The sequence below is a fragment of the Leptodactylus fuscus genome, chromosome 1 (genome assembly GCF_031893055.1).
Source record: "Leptodactylus fuscus isolate aLepFus1 chromosome 1, aLepFus1.hap2, whole genome shotgun sequence".
Lineage (NCBI taxonomy): Eukaryota > Metazoa > Chordata > Amphibia > Anura > Leptodactylidae > Leptodactylus > Leptodactylus fuscus.
In genome coordinates this window covers 108,120,888-108,133,340 of record NC_134265.1, presented here as the reverse complement: position 1 = coordinate 108,133,340, position 12,453 = coordinate 108,120,888, and the positions used below count along the sequence as shown (strand labels likewise).

At 39.7% G+C, this 12,453-nt stretch overlaps 1 protein-coding gene across 1 annotated transcript; it reads left to right on the top strand.

The window, feature by feature from the left end:
- Positions 1-7,101: 7,101 nt before the first annotated feature.
- GP1BB (glycoprotein Ib platelet subunit beta) lies at positions 7,102-12,207 on the top strand. The gene is made up of 2 exons (XM_075262491.1): positions 7,102-7,164; positions 11,215-12,207. The coding sequence occupies exon 2, from the start codon at positions 11,232-11,234 to the stop codon at positions 11,847-11,849; it is 618 nt and encodes a 205-aa protein (XP_075118592.1). The 5' UTR covers positions 7,102-7,164; positions 11,215-11,231; the 3' UTR covers positions 11,850-12,207.
- The last annotated feature ends 246 nt before the right edge of the window (positions 12,208-12,453 follow it).

The following is a 12,453-nucleotide window of genomic DNA, read 5'->3' as shown; positions in this document are numbered from 1 at the left end:
AGGTATTCGATTGAATACTACTCGCTTATCTCTAGTAGACAGGTTACAAATACAGGCTGAGCCACACTTTGCAGAAAAGTTGCTTTTTGACTTCAGCAAAATCTGCAACTAAAAAATCAGCTTGTCCGCAATATGTGGCCTCAGTCTAAGGCTTCAGACAGCACTGCTCCGAGTGGGAATGTCTCATGCATACAATGGATCATTATGTGTGAAGAAGTATGAAGTCATGCAGAGGCCTTATGTACTACTATGGTATTCCTATCACTGCTTTGTACAAAAGTCAGTATGGCTGTGTATTGTACATGAGGCCTAAAAATACAAGCCTTATTGGCCTTCAGTCATGAACTGGTGAAGACATAGGGAGCTTAATGTCACACTATATCCTATATGTACCCTGTTCAGTATCATATACATTGTAGTGGATCTACAGAGACAAAATTTTCTTTACTGCTTACAGAATATTCCCATATGCCATTTTTGACACACTTCTGCACATACACGCACCTCTATGTACTATGCAGTTACAGATGATAGATCTTACAGTATTGGGTGTATTATATGCATACTGTTCTGCCTCCCATCATTTTCCTATTGTGCAGTTTTATAATGACTGGTTTATTTTTGCCTTTAAGAATGATACCTCGATATATACACAAATTCATCTCTATAGAAATGTAATCTGGTATCATGTATCTGACACTTCATATCTAGCTAATATTCTTAAATGTACAGAGATATGTACATCTAGGCTCTGGCCTCTGTATAGTTCTTGTGCATCTCAGAATGATAGTATATGACAGCCAGGGACTAGAATAGATTTCAGCTATGGGTCACACCAGATTTCTGTTACAATAAATCTGACATGTCGAGCATCCTCATATAGGACAACAAAGCGGCGCAAATAGTGGCCATGCACCACTTGTACGCCAGTGTTCTGACATGACCCTGATGATAAATGACCCCCATCTTTTCAGCCAGCCGTGAATCCAGGTAGAAGGATAAGTAGTAAGGAAGAACTCCTGTTTCTCATTTGTCACTACTGCCTTGTATCCTGCATGTGTATATCTAACCTAAAGGGGTCTATTCACATGCAGCAAATTTGTTGTCTCAGTTACTGAAATGTCTGCGACAAATCTGCTACATGTGAGTACACCCAAAGAGGTGTGATGGTTTCAGCATACAAGATTTTTTTTTGTATAATGAAAAGTGATTCTCTAGAAGACTGTATTTATTCTTTGTGGTTTTCAGGAACTCTGCTTGCAGTCATTCAATAAGAATCTTCATAATTTACTTCCAGGGGATAAGAATCTTCCCCAGCCATGTGATAACCTTTACACATCTACTACCCCTGAAAGGGAAACAATGCTCAACACTGATAAAATCTGTCTTTATATAGATTTGCAAACATGTTGAAAAGTGATTTGGGTGAAAATTGTAATGTGTACGACCAGTCTGAGCGGCTGTCACAACCATACATTTGTGACGTCTTATTTGCACATATTACAGTAATCTTCCTTTACACCATCATCACATTTCAGAAATTGTGGCCCATAGATCTAGAAAATGTGGATGAAACTATTGACTTTGTTTTTTCAGCTACTTTTTTTTTTTTTTTTAACTATTTTATGTCTGTTCCTGAGTGAGATCTGCAAAACTTTCTGTGTGGGTGTTTTGCCAATAGGAAGACTCCATATTAGAGAGCTGCGTTTGATCCACATTCCGGCTTCTGTCGTCTTTTATGGGAGCATACTCCGCTCTGTAATGCTATGTTCACATCTGGGCTATCCTATTTGTTGTTCTGGTCTGTTCACATCTGGTCAGAAGAACAGAACAGATGTGAACATGGCCTAATAAGAAATTTACTCATCTCTAAATCTTTTTCTTAATGTGAATATTTAGTTATCCGGGACCTGTCGGGACCAATACACTAAAGGAATTTTACTGTAATAGACTTTCCAATGAGATTTATTTTTTGTTCCTCATCTGCTTATTTCTCATTTTCCAGCGTCATCTGTAACAGTTATCTGCAGAATAATAGGTACATGACTTCTAACATTAGAAATATTTAAGATTGGAAGCTCCACAGTCTCTCATACTTGTATATATCATTAATAGACACTCAGTAGTCAATATTCTTGTAGCTGATGCCTTGGTTAATCATCGCCTATGGCTTTAGCTGATAGATCTGTAGGGAATGAAGGGGTAAGCAAACCCACTGCCTGTTACTGCGGTGCCTCTGTCACCTTATACATAAGGTGGAATCTGTGCCCTACTGTACAACTGTCTAAAAGTAACCCGCCTCCTACAGTGCATATCCACCCAGTGATTATTTTGTTATACTGATTGTTGCTGTAATTAATGTTTACAACCTGAGAATCCTAATAAACCTACAAAACCTACTCTCTGGTCTGTTCTGTCATATCCTAAACCTGGTACATAAAGATGAGCGAACACTGTTCAGATCAGCCGTTCCGAACAGCATGCTCACAGCACGCTCCCATAGAAATGAATGGAAGCACCTGGCACATACACTTTGCCGGCGGCCGGCCGCCGTGCCAGGTGCTTCCATTCATTTCTATGGGAGCGTGCTGTTCGGAACGGCTGATCCGAGCAGTGTTCACTCATCTCTAAAAATGAACATAAGTTGAATATTGAAGAATTATTCTGCATTTATCCAATATATGGTTATACTGGTTGGTAACATACATTAAGTGCGCTTGTCTGCTTTAGACAGTACATTTTTGTTAGGATGAACCCTTGGTAGTCAGAGACTTCATTCTCTGTGCTCTTAATAATTCTTGTACATGTACGTATGTCTGAACTCAAATATTTGCCAGTCAGGAACTGATAGATTTATGGCATAATTCACACAAGTTTTCCTTTCATAGTAAATTTGACAGAAGCCTACCTAGATTTCCACCCTGCTCTACCCAATTTGCAAGAAAATGGCGAGTGGGGCATAGTAGCTGAGAAGCACCTACATGCGCCAAAGTGAGGCACATTTTTTACCACTTGGTGTAGGGGTGGTGTGATGACATCACTGTATTGTGCCACTACTATAGGAGAGACTTTGGCTGCTCCGCTCATCGTGGGAGCGTGGTAAAATGAGTACAAGATGTATTGTTTTCTGGTAAGAGAAAGGGATTACCTGCTAAGGGGGCAAACTATTATTTATAGAGGGGGTTAATATTTATAGTGAGGGATCTATTAAATATAAGGGGGCTATTGGAAGGATGAAATATTATTTATAAGGTGTAAATGTTATATATAAGGAGGCTACTATATCTAAGGGGGGTACTATATATAAGGGGACTACTATATAAAATGGGGAAGTATAGGGGGTTATTATAAGAGATTACATTATATATAAGGGGGAGCTTTTGTATATAATTGTTTCCCCCTTATATTAGTCCCCTTATACTATAGTTCCTCCCTTATAACAGCACCATTATAAATAATAGTATAATTTTACCCCACCCTTCCTTCTAATATGGGAGAACTATTACAAATAAGCAAGGCTATTATAAAGTTGAAACTATTATAAATAAGGGAAACTTATTTCTAAGTGGGCTATTATAATGAGGAGATTGTTATTTATAAGGGGGTTATTATAAAAGATCACATATTATATATAAATTGGGAAATTATTTTATATAAGGGGTGAGTGTTATATATAAGGGGAGTTATTATTGGAGATGAACTATTATGTATAAGGTGGATTGTTATAAGGGGAGACTGTTATATATAAAGAGCTATTATATATAAGGAGGCTATTATAGGAAAGGAACTATTATATATAAGGTGGATTGTAATAAAGGGGAGACTTATATATAAGGGGAGTTATTATTGAAGATGAACTATTATATATAAGGTGCATTGTTATAAGGGGGAGACTGTTATAAATAAGGGGCTTTTATATATATGGAGGCTATTATAGGAAAGGAAATATATATAAGGTGGATTGTTATAAGGGGGAAACTACTAAATATAAGGGGGTTATTACAAGAGGAAATTATTATATATAAGGGCTATTATAAGGGGGAAACATGTAAGGAGAGCTATTATAAGGGAAGAACTATTTACAATAGGCCTATAATAAGGGGGAACATTATATTTAGAGAGAGGCAGTTATTATAATGTGGTCATTTTTATTTATAAGAGGGAAACTATAAGCAGCGTATTGTTAAAGAGGCTATTAGTTATAAAGTGAACTATTATTTATGAGGGAGCTATTATTAATAAGGGAGACTATATTGGAGCACTATTATTTATGAGGGGGGCTATTACTGATAAGGGGGAACTATTACTGATATGGTGCACAGTTTATAGTTACAAAGTAGATGAGGTTGGATGAAAACATCAGTCCATCAAGTCCAATCTACAACCCTACAATCCCTACAGTGTTGATCCAGGGGAAGGCAAAACCCCCATGAGGCTCATGCCAATTGCCCGATTTCAGGGGAAAAAATTCCTTCCTGACTCCAATCTGGCAGTCAGTATAAAAATCCTGGACTGCCAGGGACTACTTGTAAGGAGCTGCTATAATGATGAGGGGGGTGCAAAAATCTATTTTTGGCTATTTGAAAAGGTGGTTATTTGAATTGTGTTTGGGCATAAGGAGGGGTGGTTGTTACTGTTTTGGGGGCAGATAGGGGGTGTTATTAAAGGGTCTGTCACTGAAAATATGATGGATTGTTGGTATTTCAGCATTTGGGGCCCCGCTTTTAATTTTGCCCAGGGCCACAGTTTGTCTTAAACCAACCCTGTGTGTAAGACATTACTAGATGTGAAATTTTGCTCCACTGGACTCCTATTTTAGCAGTCTGACACTCCATTGTTCTGATCCCCTAACTAATCAGAAAAATGAAGAAGTGACACTAGTGTAAACCTACTATCAGGCAAAAACTGATACTGATGCAACTGACGATAGGTTCACAGCAGAGAAGTGGACCGCTAAAATAGCAGTAAAGCATGAAGTCCAACAGACCCCAATATCTATATGATGGGGTCATTTGGGTGTCTGTTGCTTCAAGACTGAAACAGGAGGAGAAAGAAAAAAGTCCTCCATGCAGGATTCTTCCTCTGATTTTCAGGTGGACACTGCGACAGAATCTCCAATGGTAACAGAATGCAAATGTGAACATACTGTAGCTTTACGTATGCGAATGTAGCCTTACACAGTATTCATCATGACAAAGATAAATGTTATATTTTTGCACAAATTCTGCCTAAAGGAGGAAGTGGGTAGAAGATTAATGTGACAGATCCATGTTCTGTAAGATCATCACATGAGGACAGAACATCTTCTGGTTTCCTACCACCAACCACACTTATCACATACATGGCTCCATAAAAGGAATATCTGTATGCTATATACCCAGATATAGTCTGTTTAGGAACATTATGCTCCATATGACTACAATGTTGAAACATAATGGTATAAATTATTTCTGTAAGACATTTCTACAGTCAATTGATTAAGGCAATCAGTGGCGTGACTAGGAATTGCGGGGCCCCGTGGCGAACTTTTGACATGCCCCCCCCCCCCCTCTCCGACCAACGCTGAAGACCTCGACCAACTGACCCCTACCATAGCCGCTCCCCCCCCCCCCCCCCGCATTTCTGCGCACACTATAACACCCCATATTGGCCCCTGCACACAGTATTATGTCCCCATGCTGGCCCCAGTACACAGTATTATGTCCCATTGTGGACACACATGAAAAGACCCCAGAGTATAATAATCGGGGTTTAAAGTATACACTTGGAGGGTAGATAGGGCATATATCCACTACCGTATATACCAGATGCTAAGTATACAGCTTGCTTCTCAACCAATGGGACAGGTATATACTGTATACCAGTGGTAGAGAATTTGAGCCCTAAAAAGGGCTTTTGTGAAATTTCTGCAGATGAGTGTATATACTAGCGGTGTATATACAGTCTTCAAGCAATTTAGCTCTGAAAAGAGCTGTTGATTTAAATTTTTCCTGCCTGACAGAAGCTAATCTCTCTCTGACCCTGATCACTATGTCTCTCCCTATCTCACCAAACTGCATCTGACACGAATATGGCTGACACTATTCTTATGAATCTGAGGTCACTTGATTTAGCCAGCCAATGACTTTTTCTTATTTTTTTTTTATGCCTACATTTACCTGCTTCCTGTCCCACCTCCCCTGCACAGTTATTGGTGCAAAAAAAGCGCCAGGGAAGGTGGGAGGAGATACAAATTTTTACTGCATTTACCGCGTGGTATTCGATCGAAATCGAATATGTCGAATACCGTAATTTTCAATCGAATACCTACTTGATCGAACGGTATTCGCTCATCTCTATTCATCATGGCATAATGCACCCTCTGGGACCCACTTTTTGGTTCCTCATCTCTTGGCCTGGAGGTCCTGCTCTGTCCTGCCCTGTATTACCCAGACATCCGTTTGATTTGAATTGCCATCGTGTAAAGAACATTGTGTTCCATCCAACAAGTAGAGATTTTCTAACCCTTTAGGATGAAGGCCCATGTTGTGAAAATGCAGCGTTTTTGCCACTGTGGAAATGGCTCGACAAAAAACCCCTTGTTTTATATTACCTGCAAAGTAAATGAGATTACGGCTATTCTTATCCACACACTGCGGAAAAAAATCAGTACGGGAAAAGCTGCACCTTCAAAAATTGTAATAAATTATCAAAAATTATAACAGCGGAAAAGCCAGTGTGTTCCTTATTGTTTTAATAAGGGAAAATCATGCGCTTAAAATAACTCAGCAAAAACACAATAAAAAAACACTGTGGTAAAAAAAACAATACGTTTCTGCTGCATTTTTTTTTGCTGCATTTCTCTACATGGGAACTGAATGTGTCCTTTATTCTTTTAGTAATCTATATGAATATGATTCATACAGTATAAAACAGGTAAAATATAATTGTCACATCTATATTCATTGTCAGTGCCTCTTCCCACTATTGCTGCGTGACTCAAAGTGGGTGTGACCCTTGCAGGAAAGGGTTAAATCCAGTTTCCTGCCTTGGGTACTTTCTTACATTGCTGCCGTCTTATCATTCCATGACACTTTGCTGTTATCGTTCAGCTTAGGTTCAGCAGCGTCATCATCAGCACAGGCACTTTGTCCCTCGGGACTCCATAATCCTATTAACACAGGGGTAAGTCCATTTAATATCTTGTTTTATTTTATTTGCAGAGTACGATTGGCGATATATAAAGTCTAGGCGGTAAATAATACATTAAATTACTTCCTAGCCTATAGCAAACACCAAGAGGGAATGAAATTGATAGGCAAGATGGAAAATATTACTGCAATAGAAGCAGAATTGTGTTATATTCCTTTGGATGCCATAATACTGACGTATTCTCCCATCACAAAGCAATTCTAGAATACGTTGATAATATGGTTGTTGTATGGAGACACAGACTGGACATCATTCACCTCTATAGTGCTCAGTCATGTGCATGTGACCTTATGGAAATAAGTCTGAATATGGCAATGTATAGAATTTTATAGATGCTTGTCTATTATATGATTTTACAAGTTTATGAATCTGTGTTTGATATATTAGCTGGTAATAGTTTGTATCACTCGGTTTCATGGTTATTTGTTAATATTTCTTCCTGACCACTGAAGATTTAGACGTACTGAAAATTTAGCCCAATGCTCCGCTGCTCTGTACATGGGTAAGGTTTGTAAAGGTAGTTATTTTCCATGCCAGACTTCAGAAACCATATGTATTAAAATTGGTGTCCGTTTATTGTCGTGACAAATATATAACTGTATAACCCTTTGATAGATTTGCTTCAACATATGTGGCTGACGCTGTCAGGCTTCTGATACACTTTATTTTTGTTTTTTTATGTAGATTGTTAGCCCCACATAGAGCTCACAATGCACATTTTTCCTATCAGTATGTCTTTGTAGTATGGGAGGAAATCCATGCAAAAACAGGGAGGACATACAAACTCCTTGCAGATGTTGTTCCTGGCAAGATTCAAACCCAGGAATTCAGCACGGCAAGGCTGCAGTGCTAACCACTGAGCCACCATGTTGCCTCTATGGTAAACTTTTGTTATTTACCCAGTACTGTTTTGGTACAGTAAAGAACCCGCTATTGTTAGGTTTTCTTGCATTGTCATTTTGAGCATTTTTCAATCTCATTTTTTGCCTCCGCCCACCTTATAAGTCTATTGGCAAAATGCTGTGGTTTTGCAGGTAAAATTTACATGCTACATTTTTCACAAGCACACATTTATGAAAACTCTGCATTTTCTGCAGCAGTTTTGTTCCAATGTAGTGATGAAATGAAATAAAAGCAAAATGCAACATGTGGCCTCAGCCTGACAGTCTGACTCTGGATCAAAATGCATTGAAAAGCACAAATACATTGAGCAATGTAGACTAAAATGTGAATGCAGCCTAAAACTGATGTCATTGAGACATTCCTACATACCGAATGTTATCACTGGGGTCTGTCGGGACCCCCACAATTTCTAGAATAAAAGGACTGCTGTCCCTCCCCCTTCAGATTCCACTGGGAACACTGAGATATAACGGTAAATCCCCATTCATTTCAGCAGGCGATGGGGTTTACATCACAGATCCCCCAATAACATATCCTGACCTGTCATGTTTAAAGATGTTCAAAGGTGTAAAAGACTTACATAGAGGGCGACATGAGCATACATATTCACACTGGTACTTCACCTCATGAGCACATTCATATAAGTACCTCATCGATAATACAATCCTCTGGTTAAGGCATTATAGTATATGGACTTTGCACAGCAAACCCTTCCTATGAGTGGATAGTTGCAACAAGTAAGGGCTAAGGCTGCTTTCACACGGAGTAATGCTCCGCTCATTCTGACACGTACGCGCGTATCACATTGAAAGCAATAGGTAAAAAAGCCTCCCATTGAATTCAATGGGTAGCGCACATAAGACCGAACCCATTGAAGTCAATGGGATTCTGTTTTACTGTGCTCACTCTGACACATGTTTCCGTGTCAGAATGAGCGGAGCGTTACTCCATGTGAAAGCAGCCTAACTCTCTGGTTTGTCCCTGCATTACATAGTCTTCTATATACGGCAATGGAGAAACTGTAAAACTAAACTAAAGCTAAAGCTATTGTTAGATATTGCTGCATTTTTTTTTTTAGCCAAAACCAGGAGAGGTTACAAAAGGAAGGGAGATATATAGGAGGTTCTTATACTTCTCCCTTCTGCTCAATCCACTTCTGACTTTAGCTAAAAAAAACCCCAAACAACATAGCAAAATCTGCAACAAAAAAGCAGCTTTTCTGCAACGTGGGGCTATAGTCTTAGGATCCATTCACACGGAGTAAACGCGCTCATTTTGGCAAAGTACATGTGTAAAGAATACACGTGTAAAAATAAGACTTCCAATTGGCATCAATGACATTTTTACATGTGTAAAAAACACGCCAAATACGCATCAAAAAACGTGCGTGTGAATGGTCCCTAAATGTAGCTGTATCATCCCTCTCTACTCAGGGGCATTTCAATGTGGTTGTCCAGTTCTTATACCTATGATTTAATAGTGTGGTTACAGGGGATATAAACATAACAAAGCGGTATTTACCTCTCTCCATGCCTCCGTTTCCAACATCAGTCGCTCCGTCGGTCTGTATCCATCTCCCCAGCTGACATCACCATTCACAGGCCTCAGCACTGACCTCTTCACAAATGGTCCATGACTCCTGTGACATGTTTATGAAGAGGTCACTGCTGAAACCTAAGATTGGCTGCGGCCATCTCCTCACATAAACTGAGCAGGACCTGTATACAGTTCAACAGAAACTGCTGGAAATGGAGGCACAGAGAGAGGGGAGAACTTATTTGTTATGTTTATATCCCCAGTAGAGATGAGCGAGTACTGTTCGGATCAGCCGATCCGAACAGCACGCTCCATATAAATGAATGGATGCACCTGGTACTTCCGTTTTGACGGCTGCCGGCAGCTTAACCCCCCGCGTGCCGGCTACGTCCATTCATTTCTATGCGAGCGTGCTGTTCGGATCGGCTGATCCGAACAGTACTCGCTCATCTCTAATCCCCAGTGAAATCACTATTAAATCATAAAAATATGAACTGGACAACCCCTTTAAACATAGGGCAAATAGCACACTGGCTCTATGATAGTGGGGGCTCCTCCTGTTCTGAGAGGATGGTCCCAATTTCACTAATAAAACCTTTGTACTGGGACCACCAATGTGTTAAAACAGATCTGTCTCCACAGGTTTAAACAGCTGACCTCCAGGGGCTTTAGAAACCATAGCCCCGACAAGCTCTGGTTCCATAACGCTGACAGCATCAAACCAAAGACACACATTGTCGCGCATTGTCTTACAAACAATAAGCAAACATAGTACATGTCACCGACAATGTAAAGTGCTGCGGAATGTGCTGGCCCTATATAAGTAAATAAATAAATAATATACAAAATATAAGATTGGCCCTTTTTTTAGCTTGGAGAAATCGATTTTAAAAACTGCTGAAGTGTACGGGAAATGTGAATATCACTCTGCAGAAACTGAAAAAAATGCATTTTTAGCCAAGTGAGAGATAAGAGAAACACAAACAAGTGTTGTCTCTCAACGCATCAGAAGCTGCATCTGCTACATTCTGCACATTGTCTTAAGAGGCGTGTTTCCTAAGGATTTCAATTCAAGCCTAGTTGGGCAGGAAGAGGTTAAGGGGAGTTACTTTTTGAACGCTTATGCTTGGGGAATGTTTCAGTGATTTTACACCAGTATCATAATTTTTTCCAAACGGACAGTTATGTGTCCAAAATTTTAACTTTTTGATGTTTTGTGTCCTACACATTACTTTATGTAAAGCTTAGTGGGCCATTGGTTTTTCTGATTCATCGCTCCATGAACTGACATAAATAGACTGCGTCACCATTCCAGCGCACAGGAGATGGTGTACGAAACGCCTGCCTTGATAACTTCCGCTGTTTTCTCTGAGGGACCCTTACTGTTTCATGTTGTCCATGGTTAGGGTAAGGGTCTTATAAAACTGATGTCAGAGGACTATTACGCTTTAGTGTCCCTGCTCACAAATCACAAGCAAATCTATTTTGTATGTATGCTACTTTTTGCTTTTACATGATATGTTATTCATTTACAAACATGAGAACCATTTATCTGTCAATGACTCAAACCTTTTCTTATTTCAGACAAGAAGAGGAGGATTATGATGGGGTTCTGGCTCTTGTCTCTGCTGGTGTCTTGGCTTCCAGTGGTCTCTGGATGTCCCTCTCCTTGTATCTGCAGCTCTGGAATTGTGGATTGCAGCTATAAAGGCCTTACCAGCAATTCCTTGCCATCATCTTTTCCCACTTCCACGGAGGTGATCCGTTTGGAACAGAACAACTTAGTATCTATTCCTAATGGTCTTCTGGACCACCTTCCAAACTTGCGTGAGGTTTATCTTAAGCATAACCCTTGGCACTGTGACTGTGACATCCTTTACCTGCGTAGTTGGCTACAAGGACAGCAAAGGAAAGGACTCTATAGGGATGTGACTTGTGCATCTCCGGAGCCATTGGAAGGGAGAGTTATTCTATATCTAACGGAGGATGAACTTGTCACCACTTGCCAATACTGGTACTGCAACCTGGCTTTGATCTCCCAGCTCTGCCTCTTTGTCTTTATTGTAGTACAAGGCATTCTGCTGATCTTCATAATCCTCTCATTGCGTCGTTTCCAGAAGATTGCTAGGGAAGCAAGACGTACAGCCAAAGAACTGCAACAGAACTCTGAAACCTACACCTATGACCATATACCTTTATGCAACTATGACAGGACTTAAAGAAACAGATTTGTACACAAACATAATACAGTATCACTCCTTTAGCACCCCAAAGCCTGAAAACCTCAATCCTCAACAGTATATAATATCATTATGTAACCACCTTGTTTCACGGGTTTATTATTGGACTTTACTGTATCAATGTATGATTCTATATGGTTATAGAGGTGTACATATAGTAGTAATATAGCCAAGAGTATACTAGTTCCTTTGTAACAGTTCCAGTTGATATTGCTTATAGAAGGCTACCTCACACTATGGTTACAGAAAGAAGTGAGTCAAGTAGTGTGATATGTCCCCCTAGTACTTTCTTTCACATATTCTAGCTCTATTAACACAACAGTTTGTATCTTTTGAAATATCTCACAATGTGAATAGTACCTTGAATTATGCAGTTAAATGAATTCTTCAAATCTTCAGTATTGTATGGCATTTTTTTTATATTGGCTTGCGTCCACCAAAGTGTAGGACTCCTCCCTTCCTGAAGTCTGTATGCTCTTAAGATGCAGATGTACAAGGTATGGAATATGTAAGTAACACTTCAGTGGTGCAAAAGAGGAACTTGCTCTAGCGCCACCTTGTGGAAGGTAGATATCGATCAACG